The sequence below is a fragment of the Borostomias antarcticus genome, assembly GCF_949987555.1.
Source record: "Borostomias antarcticus genome assembly, chromosome: 10".
NCBI lineage: Eukaryota > Metazoa > Chordata > Actinopteri > Stomiiformes > Stomiidae > Borostomias > Borostomias antarcticus.
In genome coordinates, this window is record NC_140243.1 from 10,023,848 (window position 1) to 10,051,600 (window position 27,753).

Genomic DNA, 27,753 nt, shown 5'->3' on the forward strand with positions numbered 1-27,753 from the left:
CGCCTCACCTAATAAAGTCTGTCCAGAGCTATCAGCCATTCGTCCCTCTCTACAAATCTCCCTGTCTATCTCTCCATCTCTACCCCTCTCCCTCCATCTCTTCCTCTCTCTTCCTCTCTCTCTCTCTCCATCTCGTCTGTGAGTGTGAGAGATCCACCTGAGTTTAGGCTGAGGTAGTCCGAGCCGGACAGCAGAAGGGTGAGCTCATAGACAGAGCGCAGACGGAAAGCAGCTGTCAGCATCAAAGAGCAAAGACCTTGTGTGTGTGTGAGAGAGTGTAAATGAATCTGAGTGAGTGAGTGTGGGTGTGAGTGAGTGTTTGTGTGTGTGAGAGAGAGATGGAGAGAGAGACAGAGAGAGCGAGCGAGAGAGAAAGATAGAAGTGTAGAAGAATTATTTGATCTAAAGTCAAAAAGGATTTGCCAAGGTTCGCTCAAAGAGGTTAAGTCTGGTTTATTGAGAAAACATACGAGTGCAAGGACTTCCAGGATAACGCATGTGAGTGGTATCCAGCAGAAGTGGAGTAGGCTCATCTTGCGCCGCCTTATATTCAAGCAATACACAGGTATGACGCTTCCAGGGATGTGATTGGCTAGCCCATCTGTACACGTCATAATAAATGGCGGACATCATCAACAGTGGTCGAGAATACAGACATGTGACATGAGAAAAGGCCGTAAATCTTGCAGGGACAATGGGACAAAGGATGGTTATTCTAGGGCAGACGTGTCTAGGTGTGTCGACCTCCTGAAGAGAGGTCATCCTGTCATAAATGAGATTAGCATAGCTATGTGAAAGATTGAGGGAGGTGGTGAATTTCTATGACAGAAGACATATCAAACCTTTATGCTCGAGAGGCACTGAGGCTGCCCTCATTTACAGTGACGACGAGCGAAAAATACATAAACAACAACAACAGCAACAACAAAAGGACAGACACACAGGAAGGTATATAAAAACAGTAACTAAATGGATAGACTCAATATAAAAATAGTAAAATAGTTAAGATATACTAAAACAATTACAGACAGATGTACAATGGTGCATAATCATGGACTTGAACTTTAAAAATGATGGCACTGAGTCCAGTTTTAAAAAGCGTTGGATGGCATTCCAGGAGTGAGGGGCATTAAAAGAAAAAGAAGATTTGCCAATGTCAGTGTAAGCCCGGGGAACCTTGAGTAAAAGCAGTTCACTTGATCGTGTGGAATAGCTCCCATAGTTCCATGCTAAAATCCGTGAGAGGTAAGAAGGGTGTTTTCCAGTGAGGGTTTTAAAAATAAATAAATACCAGTGATAGTTTGATCTCTCTGTGAGAGAAGGCCATCCTACCATGTCATAAAGTGCACAGTGATGAGTGTCATATTTAGCTCCTGTAATAAATCTGAGTGGTAGACTGAATCCAGAGGCTTTAAGGTTGAGGCTGCAGCATTCCTATACACAACATCACCCTAATCTAAGACTGATAGGAACACTGCCTCCAGAACCCTTTTCCTACAGCTTAAGGGGAAGCTGGACCTGTTTCTGTACAAGAAGCCAATTTTCTGGCACAGCTTGGAGGCAAGGTTATCAATATGGAATTTAAAAGTAAGTTTGTCATCGAGCCACACACCCAGGTACTTGTATTCAGTGACGCTGCAGCTTTGCAATGGCGTGCTGGACAGAAACAGCTACACAATACACAGCAGTATCATCAGCATACAAGTAGGCGTGGCAGTCACACAGTGTAGAGATAATATCATTTATATAAATGGTAAAAAGCACTGGCCCCAAGACTGAACCTTGCGGCACACCTTTAGTTAATGTCAGGAAATCAGATTTAACTGAGCCTGACTTCACACATTGACGTCTATCAGATAAGTATTATTGTATAGAGAGAGTTGTATTTTTCTATGGCTTTACCCTGTTGCTTTGCAATGTCAGTAGTGTTCTTTCATGCTAATGAAGCCCTTGAATTTAATTGAGAGAGAGAGAGAGAGAAAATGTAAAAGAGGGAGAGAAAGAGAGAGAGACAAAGAGAGAGAGGTGTCAGAGGAGATATGACAGGTGACACAGGAGCCATTGAGCACAAAGCATGAACAGAGACTCAGCATAACAGAGACACACAGTAGGTGACGGGTCAGCTCGGGATCCAAACAGAAACGAATCAGCTCGGGATCCAAACAGAAACGAATCAGCTCAGGTTTGGGTTACACGGAGGAATAAGGTGAGAGGGGCGGGGCCCACGGACCCAGTCCAGGTGTTCAGGGGGAGGGTCTCTGCGCGCCTCAGGATAGAACTCACCTATTTTCTGTTCAATAACAATGTGGCTGAGTTTGAGAGGGTGTGGTGTCTGGGGGGGGGGGGGGGGGGGGGGCATTTTGTACAGTGGGGGCCGATGGACTTGATATTTGTTTGTGAGCTTGTGCTGTTCTGTGTTGAGATGATAACTGTGGAATGTAAAACTGTGGTGTTAATTTAGGTGATGTTTAGTGTTTTAGTAAGGATGTCTCATTATAGAGCATAAAAAGTATCTGAATCTGTCCCCCTTCCTTCGCCTCTCTGTGGCCGGCCTGTCCTGGGGTCAGGAGAGAGAGGGGGAGGGAGGGGGAGGGAGGGGGGGAGATAACCCTATCTGGCCGCCTGTCCGGCGCAACACTGAACAGAGAGCCAGGGAGGCTGAAGACGAGGGGCAGACACTACCGCATGTCAACACCCCCCTCTGCTCCTCCTCCTCTTCTATCTCCCCTCATCCCTCTATCCCCTCTGCTAACTCTCCTCATCCCTCTATCCCCTCTGCTAACTCTCCTCATCCCTCTCTCTCCTCTGCTAACGCTCCTCATCCCTCTCTCTCCTCTGCTAACCCTCCTCATCCCTCTCTCTCCTCTGCTAACGCTCCTCATCCCACTCTCTCTCCTCTGCTATCTCCCCTCATCCCTCTATCACCTCTGCTAACTCTCCTCATCCCTCTCTCTCCTCTGCTAACGCTCCTCATCCCTCTCTCCTCCTCCCTCTCTCTCCTCATCCCTCTCTCTCCTCATCCCTCTCTCTCTTCCTCCCTCTCTCTCCTCATCCCTCTCTCTCTTCCTCCCTCTCTCTCCTCATCCCTCTCTCTCCTCATCCCTCTCTCTCCTCATGCCTCTCTCTCCATCTCATTTCTCCCCTGCTGGCCCCTCTGGTCAACGGCCTCTTGGTTGCCGCGGGGACGGGCCGTATAGTGTGAGTGGAGCACAGAGAGGAAGGAGAGAAGATGGAGGACAGGAAGTAAGATGGAGGACAGGAAGTAGGGTGGAGGACAAAAAGGGGAGAAGAGGAGGAGGGGCAGAACAGGGACAATGAAGGATAGAGGGTGAAAAAAAGGGGAGGGGTGAAAAAAGAGTTTCTCTGGCTGGCTGAGAAGGTGGGGGGGGGGGGGGCGTTGAGGGGGAGGGATCTAGGGGGCGTTCCTCCTGGCTCGGGCCTTGATTAACACCAGGCCTCCTGACAGGAAATGACCCGGCCAGCAGCGAGCGGCGGGAGAGCTTCCATCTGGCGTCGAGGCCGCGCAGAGCACCCCGCCCAGGAGGAGCACACAGACACGCTCCCAGGACCCGGGCGGGACAGCAGCCTTCGGAACTAGAACCGCGACCGACGGAACCAGAAACAGAACCCTCTTCTCTGTTCTGCACTCCAGAACCGGGACTAGCGGAACGGGAAGGAGAACCCTGCAGGGGAGGAGCACCCTCGGCCTCCAGGACCACAACCAGAACCACGACCAGAACCAAAATCAACAACACTACACTGGTCCTCCCTAGGCAGGCAAAATAAGTCGTGAGAGAGAGAGGGGGAGAGAGAGAGAGAGAGAGGGGGGTACAATATGACATGTCATCTCTCACTGCTGTCTGGAATCCAAAACGTAAACAAGCTCTTCCGCAACCACAGATAAAACACAAATATACCGTAAAACAGAGCGTCTCTGGAAACACACACACGTCACACACACACACGCACACTCACTCACACACACACACACTCCGCTGCCTGTGGAGTATGAGTGATCCATGCAGACAGACGAGGAGCAGGGGGAGGGGGGGGAAGGGGGAATAGGGGGCCCAGTCACCCCTCCTCTGACACGGGACAGGGTGACCTCAGCCTGCACTGCTGCGTGTGCAGGGGCCAGGGGCCACTGTCCCCGTATGGGTCCCTCTGGAGCCTGCATGCCTGTGTGTGTGTGTGTGTGTGTGTGTGTGTGTGTGTAGGAGTATATCCTCCCAGCACAATTCCCACTGGAGGTAGAAGAGTGCTTTTATGATGTGCATTTCCTGTCATAAAGAAATAGCAGAGGACCACACTCCATAAACACAATGGAGGTGCAAACAGCATCAACAACAACAACACCACACTCCACTCCTCTCTGCTCTCCCCTAATCTGTGACAGCTACCAGCGTTGGGATCAGTACTGTACCACTGTAACAGTTATATTAATGGAACCACCAATACAATCCTTTGGTGATTCCTATACAGTATAAGCAACACACTTACCCATACCAGAGCAGGTTGTTAAAGGGGTATTGTACTATTTTGCACATTAAGCCCTATTTGTGGTCTGTCTGCCATGAATCTGAATCATAGAGACCATCATTTCACTGATCGTTCCAGTCTTGAGCTAGCTGCAGTTTTATGCAGGCTCTCACTGGGCTATAATGGAAGTCAATGGGCTGTATGTAAATGTGTCGGTAAACTATGGTAAATGTGCTTTTCCGAGACGGGAAGCACAGGGTGTAATCTCATCAGTCTCAGTATGCTCTCCTGTGAAGTGTATCACAATCCGAATATTTTTACATGATTGGCATGGCTTGGACATAAGCAGTGGTGCTTGTTTTCACTACTCCCTCTGAGGACTACGTAGGTCATGTCATAAGTCATGTCAAACACCTAAAAATATTCGGATTGCGACACAGGAGAGCATGGTATGTTTTAGGTTCATGGTAGACACACCACAACTAGGGCTACATGTCCAAAATAGCACACTACCCCTTTAAGACTGGGTGTGAGTGTATTTGTGTGTGTGAGTGAGATAATGTGTGTGTGTGTGTGTGTGTGTGTGTGTGCGCGTATGTGAGTGTGACTACACCAGTCCAGTCTTGATGCTCATGTCCACTAATTACCACCCAGGGTCTCTGTCAGCTGACCAGGGCCAGCGGCAGCTCCCACCATGCAGCAGGGTTGGGGGCCTGTCTGCGAGGAGAGTGTGTTTGTATGTGTGTGATAGTGTGTGTGTGCATGTGCATATGTGTGAGTGTGAATGTGTGTGTGTGTGTGTGTAGAGGGGGCTATTGTGAGGAAAGACTCCCAATTAAAAATAATAAGGACTCATTTCATAAATGCAGTGAATCCAGGAAATCAGGCACAATCATTTCCTGGCCTAACTCCCGCTCCACTAATAGCATCTACAACCCCCTCAACACCTGGGAGGCATGGAGGGAGGGAGGGAGGGAGGGAGGGAGGGAGGGAGGGAGGGAGGGAGGGAGAGACCTGACTGATTAACTGAGGGAGAGGGAAAGGAAAGAGTGAGAAAAGAAAAAACTGAAATAGAGAGAAAAAGAAAGTGACGTTTAGAGAGAGAAGGTTAGAGAGAGATGGTTAGAGCGAGATGGTTAGAGAGAGATGGTTAGAGAGATGGAAAGAGAGAGATGGTTAGAGAGATGGTTAGAGAGAGATGGTTAGAGAGAGAGAAGGTTAGTGAGAGAAGGTTAGAGAGAGATGGTTAGAGAGAGATGGTTAGAGAGAGATATGGTTAGAGAGAGATGGTTAGAGAGAGATGGTTAGAGAGAGAGAGATGGTTAGAGAGATGGTTAGAGAGAGATATGGTTAGAGAGAGAGAGAGACAGATGGTTAGAGAGATGGTCAGAGAGAGAGAGATGGTTAGAGAGAGATGGTTAGAGAGAGAGAGATGGTTAGAGAGAGATATGGTTAGAGAGAGAGATGGTTAGAGAGAGATGGTTAGAGAGAGAGATGGTTAGAGAGAGATATGGTTAGAGAGAGAGATGGTTAGAGAGAGAGATGGTTAGAGAGAGAGAGAGATGGTTAGAGAGAGAGAGAGAGAGAGAGAGAGAGAGAGATGGTTAGAGAGAGAGAGAGATGGTTAGAGAGAGAGAGAGATGGTTAGAGAGAGAGAGATGGCTAGAGAGAGAGAGAGAGAGAGAGAGAGAGATGGTTAGAGAGAGAGAGAGAGAGAGAGAGAGAGAGATGGTTAGAGAGAGAGAGAGAGAGATCTTTATTTGTCCCCTCACTCGCCCAGTCAGCCGGGAGAGAGGCGCGTGTTACCGTGCCAACCCAAACAGCCCTGGGGAGGTCTGACTCTCCGGTCGCCCCCCTTCCCACACATACCCCCTGCTGGAACACAAACCCACCGTGTGTGTGTGTGTGAGACTGTGGAGTTCTGAGAACAGGACATGAAAAGATTGCAAGTCCAGTCAAGTATAGGTTCTCTATACCCGCCAGCTCCTGCACAGAACCGGTGAAGTGGGACAGAAACTGAGCAGAGAAGCCTTCACACACCATCGTCTGGAACACACACACACACATACACACACACACACACACACACACACACACACACACACACACACACACACACACACACACACACACACACACACACACACACACACACACACACACTTGCTCTCAGAGACACTAGAATGTTACCCTCCATCTTGAGCTAACCCCCAGTGTGGAGCAGGGACCTGCTCTGTCTCTGCTCCCAGACCCAGAGGAGAGAGGAGAGGAGGAGATGAGGGGAGAGGGGAGACAGAGAGGAGGAGGAGAGGAGATGAGGAAGGAGGAGAGCAGGGGAAATGGAGTGAGGGACAGAGGAGACAGACACACAGACATACACACAACCATGCTGACGCTCCCAGGAGTAACACAAACACTGAGTAAAAACCCCTCTTCCCCACCTTCCTCTCTCTCTCTCTCTCTCTCTCTCTCTCTCTCTTTTCTCTCTCTCTCTCTCTCTCTCTCTCTCTCTCTCTCTCTCTCTCAGGAAGCTACATTCTTATCACCAAATGTCTGGTTTTATACATTCACGTTTTTTGTGACGTTGCCGTTTCAGGGTGGGCGTTAACAGCATCCCTTCCACTGCGAAAGTGAAACCTAAACTTGCTCCACAAACCTACAAGTGATAAGATGAGCCCACACATTAAATCATGAACAAATACTCAGCTAGCAAGCTGAACAATCTACCAAGCTTACAATCTACACATAGCAGGACAACAGGGGGAACGACTGTCTACGATGCAGTTTGCCTCGGCCTCCGCGGGTCGACCCAGGTGTTTACATCGCTGCCGATCGGTGCTGGACAAACGCCTGTGCCTCCTGCAGAGTCGACAGACACCCTTTCCCACTGGCGACAAAGCCCAGATGTTCGTGGGGGTACAGGCAAGTTTTTTGGGTCATCGGGAATTTAGTTTCATGGTTCCTCCATCACAGCATCCACTGCAGTTTACCAACCGTCTGCACACCTTAAACACACATCACACACTCCCTGGTTCAGCCCCACACACACACACACACACACACACACACACACACACACACACACACACACACACACACACACACACACACACACACACTAATGCTGTGCCATTTATTTAATGTCCAATCACCACCTCCGTTATTCTGACCCTCAGATGACCGTAGCCAAACACCTTGTGCCCGACACGTGCGCTGTTGGCTGTGGAACACTTGCTTTAAGAACTCATTTCCTAGTCTGCTATATAAGTGGAACCATTTTACTTGGGCAAACACCAATTTTCCCTTTAATCAAACCCACACCCAGAGTTCATACACACACACACATAGGTAGGCCGACACTAAAGCCAACGGTATACCTGCTGTTTACGCATAGTCAAGCACGTATTTTGGGGAATTGTTCATTTCTGCTTATCCGCACGGCCCACGGCAGCCAGCGTTCTAAAGGAATGGAGGAGATGTTGGGTTGACGCGTAGGTGTAGTTAAAAGCATGTATACACTACCTTTACACTACCTACCCATGCTCAGACGCACACACTCATACTGGCATTCAATTAAAACCCTCTCCAGGTGAGTGTGTGTGTTTGTGTGTGTGAGTGGTGTGTGTGTGTGTGTGTGTGTGTGTGTGTTTGAGTCAGACAGGCTACAGACTCACATGATGCTAGTTTTTTTCAGGAGATGCTGTTCAGTTAAGGTCCCTGAAGGAGGTGGTCAGATGGTCAGGAGGGCGTGATTACGAGGGCGTGGTTGCGAGGCCTGGCTCCGCCTCCACTGTTATTGGTTTGTATACTATATATATATATATATATATATATATATATATATATATATATATATATATATATATATATATATATATATATATATAGTATACTGTAGCACACACTCTCTCCTCCTGATATGCATCTGTGTGTGTGTACAGTATGTGTGTGTACTCTGTGTATCTATGTGTGTGTGTCTGCTCCAAGCCCTGGTTCCTTACTGCAGCCAAGAGGAACAGAGAAGGGGGATTTGTAAAAAAGAAAAAAGAAGTTCTCATGGTGACCAGGTTTCGCTATGAGTCTGGTTTCTATTTGAGTCTTTTAATTGGCCAAAATGTCACAACCAATGTTGCGCTGTGAGTTGGACAGCGCAGCCCCCGCATCACATTACACCCCAAACCCATCTAGTCTGCAGGGTTCCAGAAAACCCCCAGCAAACATATACACTACATATGCGCGCACACACACACACAGACGCACGTGCACGCTCGCGCACACACACACACACACACACGCACACACACAGACGCACGTGCACGCTCGCGCACACACACACACACACACACACACACACGCGCGCCCACGCACACTCACAGACAGACACACACGCCCACACGCACTCACAGACAGACAGACAGACACACACCCACACACACACACACGCACACACTCGGCACAAAATCTTACTCAGACACACCTGGTGTGCATTGATAGGGTAATTTCCAAAGTGTTTATTACTGAGAGTCAGGTTTTAACATGAGCCACATCTCATGACCAGAGCCCACCAAGAGGCCCCTTCCCTCTTTCTGCTGTCTCTCTCTCTGTTGCCCCCCCGGTCTCTGCTTTCTGTTCTCTCTCTGCTCTCTCCTTTCCTGCGTTCTCTCTGTCCCCCCCCCTCTCTCTCTCACTCCTTTCTGCTCTCTCTCTCCTTTCTGTTCTGTCTCTCTCTCTCTCTCTCTCTCTCTCTCTCCTTTCTGCTCTCTCTCCCTCCGTTCTGCTCTCTCTCTACCTTCTGGTCTCTCCCTGTTCCCTTCTGCTTTCTCAGCTTGCAGCCAACTAGAACAGGAAGAGGAGAGGGAGAGAGTCCAACATTCTTCAATAGCAGCTTTGCTCAGTGAAAAAGAGGGAAAGAGAGATGGAGAGAGAGGTGGAGAGAAGTTGGCAAGAGTTGGAAAGAGAGAGACATGGACAGAGAGCAAGAGAGAGAAAGAGGGAGGGAGCAAGGGGGAAAGAGAGTGGTGGAGAGAGGGAGAGAGAGAGGTATGAAAGGAGGGTGGGATGGAGAGAGAGGGAGCTGTGAGAAAATTGACTTCAGTTACATGTGTGATATGAGGTGAAACCCTACCATCATAACCAGTCTATTATTTCAGGGTGTGTACTAAGGTAAAGAGTGGGCCAAACTAAAAGTAGCTTTAATTATGGAGGAGAGTGTGTGTGTGTGTGTGTGTGTGTGTGTGTGTGTGTGTGTGTGCAGCCTCAAGGTTAGAGCAGCTCTTACTTGGGGAGGTACGCTGTGGTCTAGCGGAACATAACACATCAATCACCCCACCAATAACCTGACCTAACCGACGCAGAGACACCAGCACTGCTAACCTGGCCTAACCGACACAGAGACACCAGCACTGCTAACCTGGCCTAACCGACACAGAGACACCAGCACTGCTAACCTGGCCTAACCGACACAGAGACACCAGCACTGCTAACCTGACCTAACCGACGCAGAGACACCAGCACTGCTAACCTGGCCTAACCGACACAGGGAAGTAAACTAGGTAAGCTAGCCCAGACAGACTGGTGAGCTAGCCCAGACAGACTGGTAAGATAGCCCAGACAGACTGGTAAGCTAGCCCAGACAGACTGGTAAGATAGCCCAGACAGACTGGTACAATAAGATAGCCCAGACAGACTGGTACAGTAAGATAGCCCAGACAGACTGGTAAGCTAGCCCAGACAGACTGGTAAGCTAGCCCAGACAGACTGGTAACTGGGTTACTGGCCGAGCACGCAGAGCATGAAGGCTCTCTGCTGTCACATCAGCCAGGTGAACCCTGTCATACACACGAGAGAGGTGAGAGGGCAGGACACAAACACGCATGCACGTACGTACGTACGCATGCAAACACACACACACACACACACACACACACACACACACACACACACACACACACACACACACACACACACACACACACACATATATATATAAGTGCAGTCCATTTACCATTTACACAATCACACACAGCACCTGTGTGAGTCTGCAGCAGTTCCCACAGTCTTTTGAATGTTTGTATAGTTTGTTACCATGTGACCTGGCAGGCTGTGTGTGTGTGTGTTTGTGAGTGTGTGTGTGTGTGAGTCAGTGTGTGTGACAGAAGTGAGGAGAGAGATGGGGTGTGAGCTCTCTGACACAATCCTCCTGCCGTCAACAGGACAGGCAATTCTCTCTCTCTCTCTCTCTCTCTCTCTCTCTCCTTACTCCCTACCACATGTAGAGGTATTTATTATTATTATTATTACTACTACTATTATGTATCCAGTGAGGTCATTCTAAATCACAGGGGTCTATACTGTCATCTCGGAAAGCTCTCTTTCTAACCAGTTGCATGCTGGGTACACACATTATTGATGGTACGGGTCAAAGCCTCAGTCGGTCTATCATGGGTTGGACCAGGACCAAGTGCAGTTCTGGCCGCGGTCGACTGCTCACCGGTAAGTTTCTTGAGCAGGGGGCTGAACTCCGCCTCTTCGGTGAGAAGCAGCGTGAGTGCTCCGATCAGCTCGCTCTCCACCTTCTTCTCCTCCTCCTCCTCCTCCCTCGCTCCGGGCGTGGCCTCCTGGGCCAGGGAGTACAGGTAGACCAACAGGACCAGCAGCTCCTCCGGACCGCCCTCCCCCGGACCGGACCCCCCACGAGGCTTCACCAGGGACAGCAGCTGCCTCAGGACGCCAGGGAAGTCAGTATCTCCCAGAGCCTGCAATGCACGCGCGCGCACACACGCACACACACACACACACCAGAGTCAGAACAACACAGTATAGCTGAACGTGAGAACATTTTGCTCCATTTGCTCATTTTACAACTGAACGACAGAATCGAAAAAGGTTTAACAACTTGATTGTGTGTTTTTGTTTTATGACGGAAATTAGTGTGAGTGTTAGAAAGCATTGACCTGTTCTCTCTCACCCACCACCCCCAACCCCACCCCACAAACACACACTGGCACGCGCACGCACGCACGCACGCACGCACACACACACAAACACACACAAACACACACAAACGCATGCTGGCACGCACGCACACACACACACACACAAACACACACAAACACACACACACAAACGCATGCTGGCAGGCACGCACACACACACACACACACACACACACACACACACACACACAGCAATGTTAAGAAAAGGAGCTAAGAAGTGCCTTGTTTCTGTGAGTGTGTTCTGATGCTGGTTCTGCCCCTCCCCCCACCCTCACATGATGTGGATCACCGGACCTCTTCCAGAACACTGGGCAGACTCAGCCAGAGTGAGCTCACACACCTATAAACCTGGGTGTGTCTGCTATGAACCCTACCGAACTCTGAGCGCAGAGGGAGAGGGAGAGTAGGGGAGCACGTGCATGTGTGTGTGTGTGTCAGATAAAGTGTGTGTGTGTGTGTGTGTGTGTGTGTTCGTCAGATAGTGTGTTGAGCCTCAGTGTTCCTCCACCAAGACAAACAGGCTCTCTCTGCGCTGCGCTCCCCGGTTCTGGGGGCTTAGTCCCGGGCCTGGCCCACTGGGAGGATCCGGTGTCTGACCCGGTAGAACCCCCCCTCCCCCCGCGGGCCAGGGAAAGGAGGGTCGGACCAACAACCTCCACACTCTGGATCAGGTTGTGGGCCAGACTCACACTAACTGCCTGTCCACTAGAGAGTGAGTGAGAGAGAGTGTGTGTGTGTGTGTAGTGAGTGAGAGCGAGCATGTACACGTGATGTACAGTGCATGTGTGAAAGTGTTAGAGTGTGGTATGTGAGTGTGTGTGTGTATTAATACATGACCCTGTGAATATCACGGGTGGCACAATGTTTGACCGGTGTCATGGGTGACTGTTTGACCGGTGTCATGGGTGACTGTTTGACCGGTGTCATGGGTGACTGTTTGACCGGTGTCATGGGTGACTGTTTGACCGGTGTCATGGGCGACTGTTTGACCGGTGTCATGGGCGACTGTTTGACCGGTGCCATAGGCGAGTGCTGCCAGCTTGTCTAACAAGTGTCTCGAATGACAGCGATCTCTGTCGATCTCTACGCCCAGAAAACTGTGGGTCACCTCGTCAACATCTTCAGCTCCTACGGGGTGACTGGGAAAACAGGATGTTCCACCAGTCCTATCAATGGGTGATATGCTGACTATCAGCATGCGAGAGCTTGTGCGTGTGTGTGTGTGTGTGTGTGTGGGCGCGCGTGTGTGTGGGTGCGTGTGTGTGTGTACCAGAGCTCTGTTGTTGGCTCCGGCCAGGCCCCATACCCCAGGGGGCAGTCAAACAAACGCACTGATTCACACAGTGCATTCTTCTTCTGTAACATTGTGAAATCAAATACCTCTCCAGGCCACATTATGATGTTTGCCAAAAAAATGTTAAGGCCTTTTCCGTTTTTATCTGCTCAGCAGTGGAATGGAGGAGAGGGGAAGAGAGAGAGGAAGAGAGGGGGGCGAGAGACGGAGGGAGAGAGGAGAGGGGGGGGGGGGCAGAGGGAGAGAGAGTTTCACGGTTAAGTGAGCAGAGTGAACACACTTCCTCTTTCAGCACTCTCTCTCTCTCTCTGCAGTAAAGCAGGACTGAAGCAGAAGCTCTTCTACTGCCATGTTCCACACATGCCCAGGAGATCATCTTAACGAGTGGAGGAGGACACTAATGGGCCTTGCTAATGGCTTGGCTTCTAGAGTGTGTTTGAACACGCGTGACAGCACCAGCTCAGGTGAGCGTCGGCTCTGTCCTCGCGCAGGAGGGAGGGAGCTGCCGTCACCAGGCAACACTTTAACAACTTCTCTGACCTCGGCCTCATGAGCTGAAACATCCTGTCTCTCTTAGATCTGTTTATCCTTGCAGCACCCAATAATGTAATCATTTCCTGAAAATGTAATAAAACTCAATAATGGAATAAACTGACCAGTAATGTAATACAATGTCCTGACTAGTATTTTAATAACATTTTACTTATAATGTAATACCTTATTACAATATTGGGAATTCATTACATTTCCAGGTGGGTCATTATTATACTGTATAATGTTATACAGTAAACATTGGATTTGAAATGAAAGAATGACTATTAGGTTTAAGTACAGACCTTGAGCACCATATAGCCATATGCACATGAGCAGAAACTCAGGGACATGCAACTACATCCTGGTCTCATTGAGAGGGTGATGGATTACCTCCTTGGCAGACCACCATATGTAGCGATCCAAAATTCCAGGTCAGATAAGCTTCTGAGCAGCACTGTCCAAGGTGTTCCCTAAATCTCTCTCTTCACTCTCAACAACCACAAGCCAACAAAACAACCACAAGCCAACAAAACAACTTTCGGTAACACTTCATTTGAAGAGGGTATACTGTACATAAGCTAAGCATTCATAACACCTACATACTGACACCTGACATAAACATACATAACCGCTCGTATTTGTCGCATGCTTAGGCCCTTGTCTGCTGCTCAGTTCTCTGCTGCCGTTAATAATGCCATTGAGGCTGTTTCAGATTTCTCAGATTGTTTTAATACTGAGGACCTGAACTGTAAACTTATTTCTGCTTGTCAAAGCATCCTTGACACAGTCGCTCCCCTTAAAGCCAGGCGCCCTCAACCTAAATCTGAGCCATGGCTGAATGACTGTACTCGTGCTGCCCGACAGGAGTGCAGGAGAGCTGAACGCAAGTGGAAAAAAGACAAGCTACATGTCTTATGATATTTTAAAGGAAAGCTGGCATAAATACCAGGAAATTGTTAAAACCCAGAAAACTAGATACTTTGCTGACATTATTGAAAGTAATTGTCATAAGCCCTGTGTTCCATTTAGCACTCTTAATTCTACTCTTAACCCCCCTCCAGCCCAGCTGTATTAAAGCTTCTGCTGAAACCTGTGAAGCATTTTTACACTTTTTTGCTGACAAGATTGCAACTATTGGAGCATGTATTTCACCCCCTTCTTATGATCCGTCTCTTGCGGTCACCTGCTCTGCTGTTTTTAGCAATTTTGAGCCCGTCTCTCTCTCCTGCCTGAAGAAAATTATAGCTCAAATGAAACCATCAGGCTCTCCTGCTGATATTCTCCCCCCTCGATTTTTTTAAGAAGTGTGTGACACCACTGGACCTTATGTTCAAATATGAACCAACAGCAGCCTGACTTTAGGTGATGTACCAGGAAGTTTTAAACAGGCAGTGGTACAGCCTTTGCTCAAAAAGCCTGGTCTGGATACCTCTGTTTTTTCTAATTTCAGACCCATCTCTAAGCTCCCTTTTATTTCTAAAATTTTAGAGAAAGTGGTAGTCTTACAACTGCAGTATTTTTTTTAGATACTTACTGCATTCTGGAGGTATTCCAGTCGGGTTTTAAGGCTCTTAAAACAGTCCAGAGTCCGTCCGCCCTTCTGAGAGTGTTTAATGATATTTTATTGGCTGCTGACTCTGGGGACTCTGTCATTCTTGTACTTTTAGATCTCACAGCTGCTTTTGACTCAGTCGACCACAACATCCCCATCTCCCGCCTGGAGCACTATGTGGGCATTAAAGGTACTGCTCTAGAGTGGCTTAGGTCATATCTGTCAGAGAGGAGTTTTTCTGTCAGTCATGATGTATTTTGGTCATCATTTGCGTGCCATGTGTTGTACCCCAAGGTTCCATTCTAGGGCCCCTCCTTTTCGCACTCTATCTGCTCCCCCTAGGGTCGATTATTAAAAAACATGGCATCTCGTTCCATTTTTATGCATAAGATTCACAAATATACCTGCCTTTAAAACGTGATGACCCTAACTCTCTTAAACCCATGTTGGAATGTCTCAGTGACATCAAAGCATGGCTGCCCTTGAATTTTGTGAGCTATAATACAGTAAAACTGAGGTTATTATGTTTGGACTTAGTGGTCCTGGCACTGTACCTCCAGACCCTGCCCCCCTTGAGTCATATGTCATGCCCATAGTAACCAACCTGGGGGTGAAAATTGACAGTGAGCTTAAAATGGACAAACAGATTAATACTGTGGTCAGGTCTAGCTTTTTTCAGCTGAAGCCTTTCGTGACTTTGAGAGAGTCATGCATGCGTTTGTGTCCACCCGCCTCGATTACTGCAACGCCCTTCATGTTGGTCTGGGCCAGGCCTTGCTGTCACATATCCAGCTAGTACAAAATGTTGCTCCCCTGACAGGGACACATAAACGAGAACACATTACTCCTGTTCTTGCCTCCATCCATTGGCTTCCTGTGCAGTTTAGGATTCATTTTAAGATTTTATTGTTTGCTTCTAAAGCCTTGAATGGTCTGGCCCTACCCTATCTCGCTGACACCCTATATCCGTACAACCCACTACGGTCTCTCAGGTCGGCTGACCGGTCGCTCCTCGTCGTCCCTAAATCTAGGCTGAAGCACAGGGGGGACCGAGCCTTTGCCATCATTGCCCCCAAATTCTGGAACGAGCTGCCCCCCCACATTAGGCTGGCCCAAAGCTTCCAGTGTTTAGTCCCACCTAAAAACACATTTGTTTTCCCTGGTGTTTTAATACTAAGTATCAGAGTAGCTTTTTTTTTTTTAAACATTTTTTTAAAATTATCTTTCATTATGCTTCTATTGTCCTATTGTTTTGTCTACTGTGTTTTTTGTATTGATTGACATGGCCACTTTGGTAAACTCTTGTTTGTTTTAAATGTGCTCTATAAATAAAGTTGGATTGGATTGATTCAGATCTTAATTTTGAGGCCCGTATTAAGAATGTGACGAGGACATCTTTTTATCACTTGAGAAGCATTGCTAAGGTGAAAACTTTTTACTTTCCCAGGCTGACACTGAAAGACTAATGCTTGCTTTTATCAGTAGCAGGTTGGATTACTGTAACGCTCTCCTATCTGGTCTACCAAAGAAAGCTATTAGTTAACTTCATATACTGTAGTACAAAATGCTTCAGCACGTGTCCTCACTAAGACCAGAAGGAGGGCACAGATCACACCAGTCTTACAATCACTACACTGGTTACCTGTCAGTTTTAGAATAGATTTTAAGATTATTTTATTAGTTTACAAAGCACTCCATACTGTAGTCATGTACCTGAATACATGCCAGGCATGTTTTTACGATATACACCAAGTAGGTCCCTGAGGTCTTCTGGCACTGAACTTTTAACGATTCCTGGAGCCTGGACCAAGAGTCATGTGGAGGCAGCCTTCAGTTTTTACCCCCCCAGCCTTTGGAATACACTGCCAGAAAACCTAAGAATGGCTGAAACTGTGGGAACTTTTAAGTGAGGTCTTAAGACCTTTTTAATCTCGCTTTTATCAACTTTAAAAAAAAAAAAAATTCTGTAAAGCACTAAGTGCTACATTTGCTATTATGAACATGTGCTATATAAATAAAATAGACTTTGGGCAGGTTCATTTCCCATTGATAGGGATTTTAGTTTAATGCAGCTTTGCTGATACAACTTGCCTTCTGTTGAAAATTTCAAATTCTACATAAAGTCTAGAGTTTACATTTCCAAACATGAAATCAGGGTCAAATGTTAGTGTTTTCAGCAGGCTAACATGACAACATCAGTATTATACATTTTGGATACTAACATTACATTTCTGAGAAAAAAAATCTTACTTTTAACTTTTATACATTATCCATTAAAATTATTACATCATCAGTTTTGGGGAAAGTAACCCTTAAAGGACAATGCTCGTTTTTGACAACCTGGACCTTATTTACGACATATTATAAGACGTTTGACTCACCGAGATCACTTTGGTGTAGTTCGGAGGCCTGTAGAAGAAATGTAAAATCCAGCGCGAGCCAGTATATCCATGTAATGGCGGTGATCGGGGCAACGAGAATGCAGCTTCTAAAAATCTATTTTCTGCCGCGAAACGGTTGTTTTCATCAATCTGTCTTCATGAATCGCTAGTTGTGCTTACATAGAGCATAACTGTTGTGGTTTTCACATGCCATGATCTTTAGAAACGTCTTTCGAAACGAAATAGCTTCCTCACTTGCTCCAGCACTAATGCGCACAGCGCGCAATCGTTGCTCCAGCACGCTGTGCGCATGCGTGCTGGAGCAAGTGAGGAAGCTATTTCGTGTCTAACGACGTTTCTAAAGATCATATTACAGAGGCATGGGAAATACCACAACAGGCCTATGCTCTCTATGTAAGCACAACTAGCGATTCATGAAGACAGATTGATGAAAACAACCGTTTCGCGGCAGAAAATAGATTTTTAGAAGCTGCATTCTCGTTGCCCCGATCACCGCCATTACATGGATATACTGGCTCGCGCTGGATTTTACATTTCTTCTACAGGCCTCCGAACTACACCAAAGTGATCTCGGTGAGTCAAACGTCTTATAATATGTCGTAAATAAGGTCCAGGTTGTCAAAAACGAGCATTGTCCTTTAAAATGTCATAAATCCCCCATAATGAAATAAGGTACACTATTGGTCAACATGTTATCAGCCTACATTATAGGTCAATTCATTACATTATGGGGTTTCACTACATTATTGTGTCTTTTTACATTACAAGTGCATGTTTTATTACATTTTCAGGTGTTATTACATTTCCATCACATTATTACATTATTGGGTGCTACAGTCCTCCCTCCCTCTGCCCCCTCCTTCTCCTTTCTCCTTCTTCTCTTCCCTCTTCTCCCCCTCTCCAACGCCCACCACTGCTTTCTCTCTAGCACACCTACTGCACCATATTTCAACATATTCTGTCATTCCCTCTCTCTTTTTCTTTCTCTCCCTCTCTCTCTCAGCTCCCTTTTGTCCATTTTGATTTAACCCAACTTTTGGTCTTAATCTTACCTGCCCCCCCTACTTCCCAGTGAGTGAGGGGTGCTGTGTGTGTAACTCTTCAGTCCCTTCAGGAGATCACTAAAAGCTGCTGTCAGCCCGCTGCTATGGCGCCAGGACAGGAAATGGAGGTCTTGGTATGGAGCTCTGAGATTGACTGCAGCCCTCTCTACCCCGGCGGTGACTCAAAGAAGCCTCTGCACTGACTCCCTGGAACGTGACTCTCTGTTAGTATAGGCCCCACTGTGCCCAGGGACTGACTCACAGCACCATAACCGTGACTCCTGCAAAAAACAGACCCCAGGGAGAGTACTGTGGGGAACTGAGAGAGAGAGAGAGAGAGAGAGAGAGAGAGAGAGAGAGAGAGAGGGGGAAACAGGGAGAGAAAGAAAGAGAGAAGCACGAAAGAGAGAGACAGAGAGAGAGAGAGAGAGAGAAGCTCTACTGTGATACTGTGACATCCCCATAAGAAGAGGGGGGAGAGAGGGAGAGAAAGAAAGAGAGAAGCAAGAAAGAGAGAGACCGAGAAGCGAGAGAGACAGCGATATTGTCGATCCTCTTAACTGAAGCCAGCCCTCCCCTCCCTCACGTCTGTAAAGCTGACTGAATGACATGCTGTAAAGGTATGCTGCCAGACTGATGAGCAGTTTAAGGTCCAGTCCATAAACGCAGGTCTGGTCCTGGTCCTTGTGCTTGGAGCATGGCTGTAGTAACCACAGGAAGGCTTATTACTACACGGCCATTACTGAGCCCTGCGCTAATGCTACTATTACACACCACCACATGCAGCTACTGAAACAATGCCATTACTTCAAATGACTTTAATATTGTTAATCACGACACACTATTTCCAGCGCCACGGGATAGAAATAGCACAGAATACTTATTTTGTTTTCTGTGAAGTCATGCAAAGGCTTGTGTAAAGCGACTGATCTGATTGGTGGTCGACGGCCGCTAGCCATCGGGTTCGCGATGACACATCGGTCAGCTTCCCGATAGGGTGGACGGTCTGCGCCAATCGGATCCTCCCTTCCGAGTGTGACGTCCCTCCCCCCTGGCTGGGCTGTGATTGACAGATGCGTCCGTCCCGGGGTCCTAAATCCTCATTCTCGCCCAATCGGAGGGCTGGGCCAAACCCCGCCCCTGCTGAACAGGAAACCAGGTCCAGATGCAGCAGACGGGGGGTGGGGTGGGGGGGTTCTGGGCTAACCAGAACCAGACCCCCTCTGCTGCTGCTGCTGCACAATGGAGCACAGTCTGGACCCCAGGGCTTGGGGGTGCATGGACGAGGAGGGGGAGGGAGGAGAGGGGGAGAAGAAGGGGTGAGGGGGGGTAGTCACCTTCCACTGACAGCTTACCGTTACTGTACCATAGCACACCAGGCTCATTTGAATTTCAACCGACGCGCGCGGGCTAAGCGGTTGCGCGTCGGCCCGCGGTGACGGGCGCACACGCACTCTCTCTCAACCTGCGTTCGGTAAACATCGCGCTCAGCTGGCGGAGTGGAGACGAGCCACTTCGCTGAGAATACGAGCTGTAAATTGTGAGGTGAAGACACAGCGATTAGGATGTGTTTATTGATGGAACGATCACACTCTACAGACAGGGAGGCCTTTCGTCCTGTAAACAGCGCCAGCATCTAGACCAAGACACACACATACAGATGCGCACACTCGAGGGCATGCAAACACGCACGCAACGCACACGCGCACACACACCTCACGGCACACTGTAATGTCTGATGACTGATGAACCCTAGAGGTTCACCGGATTCTCACTGTTTATGAAAAGAGGGAAGTTTCTGTCTGAATGGAAACATCCAGTTCATCTCCTGTTCTCTTTCTCCAGTCATTAGTCTGCCCCGCTTGGAGGTGCGGACACGATACCAGAACCTTAGAACAGGAGAGCGGAAACATGTTATAAACACAGAGAGAACTGCTACAGTACCACTCTACTGTCTGGTCAGGGTCACACACACACACACACACACACACAGAGACTGACACATGCACGCGCGCACGCACGCGCACGCGCACGCGCACGCACACGCACACACACACACACACTTGCACACCCCAGCATATTAACACATTGGTAACAATTCTAGTTTCTAGCGTCCTCCTGACCACAGCAAAAAGAGAGTAGATGAACAATTGGTCACAGCTCACAATTATTATTGTGTGTGTGCGCAGAACCAGGTCACCGCCCTCCTCGCACACTCAGCCTCGCACACTCATTTCCATCAAGACGACCTGCTGGATTTACATGATAATGGCTCCATTCCTACGGCGTCCAGACAGGAGAATAGTGAAGATGTCCACAGTCAGTCTGCTAGGACGCAGCGCACATCTCTCTCTCTCTCTCTCTCTCTCTCTCGGCTTTAAACCGCTGACCCACCCTGTGTTCTCATAACCTCGTACTGTAGAACACATCTCAGCCTCCCTGTTACCTGAACTCTGTGTGCTCTCTCCTTCCCCCCCTCCCTCCCTTCCTCTCTCTCTCTTTCTCTGTTAGTCCCCTGCTTCCGACACCAGAGGACGAGAGAGAGACCAGCAACCATCTCCTTCATGCTCCGTTGACAACACGTCCTGAGGTTTGAGTTACCTTTACTGTACGTACTGTAACACGGCCTCTACAGAGAGATCAGCCTGGGTTCTCTAAGAGTCTGACGCTGGGCTCTGGGTGGCCAGACAGCAGGGGACTGCTTCTTGTGAAATCTTTTCTTGTTTAGGCTTTTCCATTTTCAATTTTCTCGTTTTTTTATGTTTTTCAGGATTTTTTCTTCTTTTCCCTATTTATCTATTCTTATCATGTTGTTGATGTTTAGCACCCCCTCTGGGTACAATTAAACTAAGTGCTGCTAAAGCGATGCTCGCCAAGGCTGTCAGCAACCAGCGGCCCGCGGTGACACAGAGGGACACGTTGGTTTATGCCTTTGTTTCTCACATTATGTTACAAATCGCTCAAATTTCGAATATTTTCACAGGTTTTAATCCACTTCCCCTAAACATCTCTCAATTCCGAACCTTGTCTGTGTGTTTACGTCTGAGATCCGTTCTGATGTCTGGATTCCGTGATTCTGTCTGTGTTATCTGCACTCCTGAACTGGTCGGGTCCTTCTCCCTCCCTGGCGCGCTCAGAAGAACAGAAACATGCAGAGGGATGGGCAGATGCTGGGAGACACGCAGATAAGTATAAACGATTAGAAACAGACTGTTTCACTTACAAAGAGAGAGAGAGAGAGAGAGAGAGATGGAGTGATAGGTAGAGGGGAAGAAGGGGAGAGGGGGGGGGAGGAAAAGCTCTTAAAGGTAAAGTGAAGCCTGGTCTGGCCCATCAGACTGATGCCTGGTATGTTTATAGAAAGGTGGAGCCATAAATCATCCCCTTTAAATGAGGCCTGCGTCTCCTAACAGGAGTGTGTTGAGCTGGGGCTGGAGCTGGAGCTGGAAATTGGGGCTGGGCTGGCCATCTGTCCACACAGACTTCTCCATGATATCTCCATCAGCGTCCTTCCCTCCCTGTCCGTCTGTCTCACCCACCTCTCTCTCTCTCCCTCTCTCCCTCTCTCTCTCTCTCCCTCTCTCTCCCTCTCTCTCCCCCCCCTCTCTTTCTCTCTCTCTCACTCGGCTGAGGCAAAGTGCTGGTCTGGCTCTGGGTCTGTGAGGCTGTAATTTTGTGGAGACTGTGTACAGTGGACCCAAACACAGACACAAACATCTGACAAACACACACACACACACACACACACACACACACACACACACACACACACACACACACACACACACACACACACACACACACACACACACACACACACACACACACACACACACACACACACACACACACACACACACTCACTCACTCACCACCAGCCGCCACACATTGGTCAACCTGCGGCCGTACAGCCACCATCAAAACATGCGACACACACATGACACCCGACACACACACGACATGCGGCACACACACACAGCAAAGCGAGAGAGACACACACACACACACACACACACACACACACACACACACACATACACACACCACACGTAGCGAACACACACATTCGAATCCTGTATCGCCATACAGTACGCTAGACTTTAATCCCACATCACCACGCACGCCGACTTTAACCCCACATTCAAATCTCTCTGTAGACAGTAGAACCCCAGGAACACTTCTGTAACACAATTCAAAACCATTCCTAACGGTGTCTAGATCCAGTATGTCGCAACTTGCAAACTCCCACTCCCCTCCGATTCTGGTACGTGTGTGAAAGCCAGTCCAGGGGTTTGGAGACACAGCCGAGCTGGGAAGGAGCAAAGCTGTTTCTGTTGGGTGTTATTTTCCCCCCCCTTTTTTTTGCCACATGGTCTGAAACAGATGATGGCGCAACCCAACAGATGAGAGTCACAGTTCGCCCACAAACCCCTGGGCCACGTTAAACCCCACGCACGTTTCTCACACTGGGGGAGAGAGGTTCGGAATCGCTCGCGAACACGCGTACGTGCGTGCACACGCAGCTACGCGCACGTGCGCACGCACGCACGCACAAACACTCACACACACACACACACACACACACACACACACACACACACACACACACACACACACACACACACACACACACACACACACACACACACACACACACACACATGTATATACAAGGTACTGCCAAGGGCAGAACATTACGCCCCGTCCTAATTTGCAGTGGACATTCCAGCGGAGGGGATATAGACAGTCTCTGCAGTGCGAGAGTAGAAGCAGAAGAAGAAACAGCAGATATTGGCCACTGAGGTTCTATCCATCCCACGGTGTCTCTCGTCCTCCCATTGGACGTCTCAGTCATTCTGAGAGATGACATCAGACGACGAGGGACATCATCTCACTCCTCCTCTCCTCCTGTAGTCTGAAGAACAAGGGAGGAGGAGAGGAGGAGAGGAGGGAGAGGAGGAGGAGGAGGAGGAGGGAGAGAGGGACTGGAGGAGGAGGCCTGTAGTCTGGAGGAGGAGGAGGAGGGAGAGAGGGACTGGAGGAGGACTGTAGTCTGGAGGAGGAGGAGGAGGAGGAGGAGGGAGAGAGGGCCTGGAGGAGGAGGCCTGTAGTCTGGAGGAGGAGGAGGAGGGAGAGAGGGACTGGAGGAGGAGGCCTGTAGTCTGGAGGAAGAGGAGGAGGAGGGAGAGAGGGACTGGAGGAGGACTGTAGTCTGGAGGAGGAGGAGGAGGAGGAGGGAGAGAGGGCCTGGAGGAGGAGGCCTGTAGTCTGGAGGAGGAGGAGGAGGGAGAGAGGGACTGGAGGAGGAGGCCTGTAGTCTGGAGGAAGAGGAGGAGGAGGGAGAGAGGGACTGGAGAAGGACTGTAGTCTGAAGGGTTAAACCACCCCATCTGATTCCAGTTTCACTGTCTCACACACATGGGGAGGGACGGGGGGGCGGAGAGGAGGGGAAGGAGGAGGAGGAGCGGAGGGGGAGGCGGAGGAGGAGAGGAGGGAGGAGGGGGAAGAGCATTGGGAGGAGGTTGGGGGGGGGGAGAGGGGGAGTGGTGACTAAGTATGAGTGTGAGCGGCACAAAGGAAAGGAGGGAGGCCCTTTTCAAAATAAGAGCTCCCTCGAAAAGAGAGAACATGAGGAGGCCGAGCGCGTTCGTTTCAAAAGGGGACGCGAGCGTGCTGCTCTAACATGCAGCCAATCAGAGAGGATGTGTTTGGCGTGCTTGGTAGAATGCGATACTGTGATTGGTCCCCAGGGGAGAAGAATGTGTGACAGTTGGTGGCAGAGACTCTGTTGGTGGCAGCCAAGGATTGGGGGTGTGCGGGGGGTGTAGTTCTACTCCCAGCCAGTGGAGGGCAGTGTTGGACCACGCTGAGCTACGCTGGTACCAGTCATCCTCTGCCTCCTCCATCTCTCCTACCAGAAGGGGATCAAACCCATGAGCTGATAGATATTTATAGAGGGTTGGCTGTGTGTGTGGGGGTGGGGTGGGTGGGGGGGTTGCGACTGCACATTCTGCAGAGTTGACTTCAGCCCTATGTCATGGTCCCTCAGGGCAGGGCGCGCGCACGGACGCACGCAGGCGTGTGTTGACACTCCGAACATACATAGGGAGGAGCAGCGCCTCACTTACGACCCCCGCAGTGCTACAGAGGTCACGGAGGTGTGTGTGTGCGCGCATCACAGTCCAGTCTAACACGGCTGCATCTGTTTACCTCAACCTATCTATTGCACACGCACGCACGCACGCGCGCACACACACACACACACACACGCACACACACACACACACGCACACACACGCACACACACGCACACACACGCACACACACACACACACACACACACACACGGCTGTGCTTCTCCAAACATTTACGCTCATCTGCCTACCAGGATTATACACAGAAAACCGCTAAATACATCTTACACACACATGCACACACGCACGTGCACATACTGTACACACACACGCGCACACACACGCGCACACCAATAGCTATACAATCTGAAATACTCACACTCACACTCAAAAGCATATAGATAGATCTAGCCTCCAGTGTCATTCGTTATTGAGGGGAGATCAAGTAAGGCGACATCAGTGACTCAACCAGTTCAGTATGAAACGCTCTTTTCCAGTTCCTCCATCAAAGTCCTCTATGGGAAGAATAGTGGAGAAGAGAATTAATACAAGGAGCTCAGATTGAGGGTACAAGAGTCGTATATAGAGAGAGAGGAGAAAAAGAGAGAAAGAGAGAGAAAGAGAGAAAAAAAAAAGAGAGAAAGAGAGAAAAAAAAAAAAAAGAGAGAAAGGGAGGTGTCTTTTGGGAGATGTTATCGCCTTGGTGACGGGGTGTGAGCGTCTTTGGCTGGACGTCGTCCCTGGCGACCGCAGCTGCGAGATGACTCATAACCTTCATGCATGTATTTACAAGTCAATTACGATGACCCAGATTATTCAGACAGCACTAGCCTACTGCCACACGCGCGCACACGCACACACACGCGCACACACACACGCGTGCGCATACGCGCACATACACACAGGAAGAATGCAGGGTAATGAGAGCATTAATCAAGCGGCCGCCTCGTGACAAATGAGCTCAGACATCTTCTCCTTGTTATTCATCCTTTCTTACTGGAAAACAGACTTTTCTTCAGACGTCGGAGAGGGAAAAGAACAGGCCGTGTTTCGAAATACAAGTCACAGGGGGATAGGGGGGGACAGGGGACGGGGGTCTTTTTTCAAAATAAAGGCTTCCTACAGTAGAACAGGAGAAATGCTTAGCGCAGGTTAGATGTCCCAGCAAAGGGACTTTTCCTCTAAACTCATCACTTTCATGCTAGGTATTCAGCCAAAGTCAGCAGACACTCATCTACCCCTGCATGTCCAGACTCCTGGCCAAAGAGTACCACCCACCCCCCCCCTCCCCCCCTCCACCCCCCCTCCCACACACACACACACACGCGCAGTCCCTCACAAACACAAACACACACACACACAGGGACCCAGGCATCCAGCTCACACAGCTCTCCTCTGTCAGAGACCCTGCTAGCGTGCGGCTAACACAGACTGTGTGGAACCACGCAGCCCCACTAAACACAGCTGACCCCTGTCTGACACACACACACACACACACATGCACAGAGGGTCGTTTTCACTGTGAGAAACACACACACTATACACACACAAGCATAACAGATATTCTATACAGACATTCTACAATGAGACACATATAGGCGATAAACACATGTGACAGCCTTACAAACTGGAGTTTCACCCCAGGGTGTGGATATTAGACTCAGGAAGTGTGTGTGTGTGTGTGTGTGTGTGTGTGTTGGGAGGGGGTTATTAGAAGGGAGGGTTGACATAACATGCAGCAGCCAGAGAGAGAGAGAGAGAGAGAGAGAGAGAGAGAGAGAGAGAGAGAGAGAGAGAGAGAGAGAGAGAGTATGGACACACCAGTCCTTCCAGAAACACACACACAAACACACACACACACCCACGCACACACACACACACACCAATTTCTCGTTAATTACAGCAGTTCGAAGAAGGAGGATATTGAGGCTCACCCTCACCAGGCACAACACACACACACACTGGTGCGCCTAGGGTGTGTGAGAGACTTGTCGCAGAGGCAGCCAGCCAGGATGGAGTGGGACTGACAGGATGATGGCTGCACGGACGATCCTTCTTTTGTGTGTGTGAGAAAACACAAGCCCTGTCTGCTGACACACTGCTTTACACACACTGGAATCAGACAATACAAACAACAACAACTCTGTCTGTCTCTCTCTCTCTCTCACACACACACACACACACACCACACACACACACACACACACAGCATGGCCGGATGAACAGCTCTGTGCTGGACAAACATTCCCAGAGCAGAATGCTAACCCAGCTCTCATCAACCTGTTCTCCCAGGCCTTCAACTCAGGTTGAGCTGGACACCTGATGGCCCCTGTATTGTACTGTATTGTATATTGCTTATTGTGTATGGTGTACTGTAGTGTTCTATTGCATGCTGCGCTGTGTTTGTTGCTCTGGAGCTGTACAGCACTTTGGTGAACCTTGTTTGTTTTAAATGTGCTTTCTAAATAAAATTTGAGTTGAGTTGAGACCACTCAACCACTCACACCTCTGCTTCTTTCCTCTGCTCGTCTCCTCCCTGTCTTTCTCTCTACGCCGTCTTTCCCTCCCTCCTGTGCCATCGATACAGTATCTCTCGCTGTACACTATCTACCTCTCTCATTCTCTGCATTTCTATTTCTCTCTCTCTCTCCCGTAGCCCGTCTCTCTCTGGTGTTAAGGTGGTGATTCTGGTCTGATCTGAACCACAGTGACCCGGAGTCTCTCCTCCTCGTCTGGGCCGACAGGAATTCATCCTCAGCTCCCCAGTCATTCAAACTGCCAAGCAACCAGCTGACCAGCCAACTTACCAGTCAGACAGTAAGATAACCAGCCAGCTAACCAGTCAGACAGCAAGCTACCCAGCCAGCTAACCAGTCAGACAGCTAGCTACCCAGCCAGCTAACCAGTCAGCTAACCAGTCAGACAGCTAACTACCCAGGCAGCTAACCAGTCAGCTAACCAGTCAGACAGCTAACTACCCAGGCAGCTAAGCAGCCAGCTAACCAGTCAGACAGCTAACTACCCAGGCAGCTAAGCAGCCAGCTAACCAGTCAGACAGCTAACTACCCAGGCAGCTAAGCAGCCAGCTAACCAGTCAGACAGCTAACTACCCAGGCAGCTAAGCAGCCAGCTAACCAGTCAGACAGCTAACTACCCAGGCAGCTAAGCAGCCAGCTAACCAGTCAGACAGCTAACTACCCACGCAGCTAAGCAGCCAGCTAACCAGTCAGACAGCTAACTAACCAGCCAGCTAACCAGACAGTTAACCCGTCAGACAACAAGCTAGTTAGCTCAGCCAGCGAACCAGACAGTTAACCCGT

The 27,753-nt window shown here is 49.1% G+C and overlaps 1 protein-coding gene across 1 annotated transcript in view; it reads right to left on the reverse strand.

Moving 5' to 3' along the window:
* Positions 1-27,753, reverse strand: part of scfd2 (sec1 family domain containing 2) — a 134,763-nt gene that overhangs the window by 64,985 nt on the left and 42,025 nt on the right. Inside the window, exon 5 of the mRNA XM_084444019.1 lies at positions 10,970-11,234. Coding sequence (XP_084300145.1) covers positions 10,970-11,234 — 265 coding nt within the window. The remainder of the gene's footprint in view (positions 1-10,969; positions 11,235-27,753) is intronic.